This window comes from Histoplasma capsulatum, genomic scaffold, assembly GCF_000149585.1.
Source record: "Histoplasma capsulatum NAm1 scaffold_117 genomic scaffold, whole genome shotgun sequence".
Classification (NCBI taxonomy): domain Eukaryota; kingdom Fungi; phylum Ascomycota; class Eurotiomycetes; order Onygenales; family Ajellomycetaceae; genus Histoplasma; species Histoplasma mississippiense.
In genome coordinates this window covers 1-1,921 of record NW_001813865.1, presented here as the reverse complement: position 1 = coordinate 1,921, position 1,921 = coordinate 1, and the positions used below count along the sequence as shown (strand labels likewise).

The window sequence follows — 1,921 nt, the reverse complement described above, 5'->3', positions numbered from 1 at the left end:
TGGGCATTTGAATTGTACATGCCTATCAACTACAGGGAATGCAGGCCCGATCTCGTTTAACCACTGCACATCACACAGGATTCTGGGTTTTCGATACTGCCTGACGTTGGGTTATAGGTTCATTAGCATCAATCAGGTGGGGACCAACCCATGGTAAAAACAAAAAGAGATGAAAACAAAGAAAAAGAAAAAAAAACAACTCACAAGCAATAACTTTTTGCGAATATATATCCGTCTCGGTCTCCCCCTCGCCGTCGGTCTCTTGTTTTGTCGAATCACCAGATCCATTGGCCTGTGCCTTCGTACCTTCCGATGACGCCAACCTAGTACTTTTCTGGGAAGCAGGAGGCGTTGGGGAAATGTCAACGGTTATCGTGCCCACTTGACGTAAGGATGATGCCTGGTCATCATCCTGTATTTGATCATACATGGGACGAGGAACAGAGGAGTAGGCGCTGGCAGAGCTGGGGGAAACACCACCTCGTTTTTTCAGAGCACCATTGACGCGCGCAACGTTCGTGTCCGCAACTTTGAGTTGTTCTTGGTCCACAGTAAATTGAATTGGAGCAGAGGCAGCCATTGTACGGAGATAATACATTCCGGTCTTCAAGCCGAGTTTCCAACCAGTGAAATGCATGCTGGTAATTTTGCCCATGGTGGGCTCCTTAAGATGGATATTTAGCGACTGGGATTGGTCGATAAATGCACCACGATCAGCAGCCATCTGGACAATAGTTCGCTGAGATATTTCCCAGACGGTCTTATAAAGTGCTTTGATATCCTGGGGAATGTTGGGAATATTTTGAATTGAGCCACCCTCTGCAATAATACGATTTTTCATGTTGTCGGACCAGAGACCCATGTCCACAAGGTCTTTCAGGAGCCATGGATTGACAATTTGGAATTCACCAGCAAGAACACGGCGAGAGTAGATATTAGAGGTATAAGGCTCAAAGCATTCATTGAACCCAAGAATCTGGGCTGGTGCTGGCAGTAGGCATGGGCGCAACAAGTAAACTATTACGCACTCCGTGCTTTGCAATATCTTGTTTCAATGAATCCCAATCCCAAAGGTCGGTTGGAGTAACATTCCACATATCATACTGAAGAATACCTTGAGAGACCGGGGAGCCTTCATATGTAGAATATGGACCATCAACCTTAGCTAACTCGCAGGATGCAGTCAATCCTGCGTGGTAAATTGTTTCAAAAATTTGAATATTCAACTGTTTTGCTTCAGGGGAATCAAATGGAAGTCGCAGAGCAAGGAAAGCATCCGCAAGACCCTGTACACCACAAGCAATGGGACGATGGCGGAAGTTGCTTCGTTTCGCTTCCTCAACTGGATAGTAATTCCGATCAATGATTTTGTTAAGATTGCGAACAACAACCTGAGTTACTTCATGGAGTTTGCCGAAGTCATACTCTCCCCGGATAGGATCAACAAAAGTGGGCAACGCAATAGATGCCAAGTTGCAAACCGCAACTTCATCTGGTGAGCAATATTCGATGATTTCAGTACATAGATTAGAGCTTCGAATTGTGCCCAGGTTCTTTTGGTTGCTCTTTCTGTTGCAAGAGTCCTTGTAAAGCATAAAGGGGTTTCCTGTCTCTGTTTGAGCTTCAAGAATGGCGTACCAGAGTTTCTGGGCTTTTACAGTCTTCTTGCCTCTGCCTTCCTTTTCGTACCTATATACCAGGAGTCAGGTCAGTTACTTTTGTATGGTGACTTGGTTCTGGTTGTACTGAAACATACTTTTCGTAAAGTGCCTCAAACTCGTCGCCATAAACATCAGCTAGCCCTGGTGCTTCATTGGGGCAAAACAGAGTCCATTCGCCGTTTTTCTCAACACGCTTCATAAACAAATCAGGCGTCCAGAGAGCAAGGAAGAGATCGCGAGCCCGGACTTCTTCCTTACCA

General features: G+C 45.6%; 1 protein-coding gene across 1 annotated transcript; it reads right to left on the bottom strand.

Moving 5' to 3' along the window:
- Positions 1 to 56: 56 nt before the first annotated feature.
- On the bottom strand, positions 57 to 1,854 carry HCAG_09248 (hypothetical protein; the record flags this gene model as incomplete). Its single annotated transcript, XM_001535772.1, has 4 exons — positions 57 to 100; positions 205 to 976; positions 1,029 to 1,689; positions 1,757 to 1,854. Coding segments are annotated over 4 exons (1,575 nt in total), but the record flags the coding sequence as incomplete, so codon positions are not given.
- Between the last annotated feature and the right edge of the window lie 67 nt (positions 1,855 to 1,921).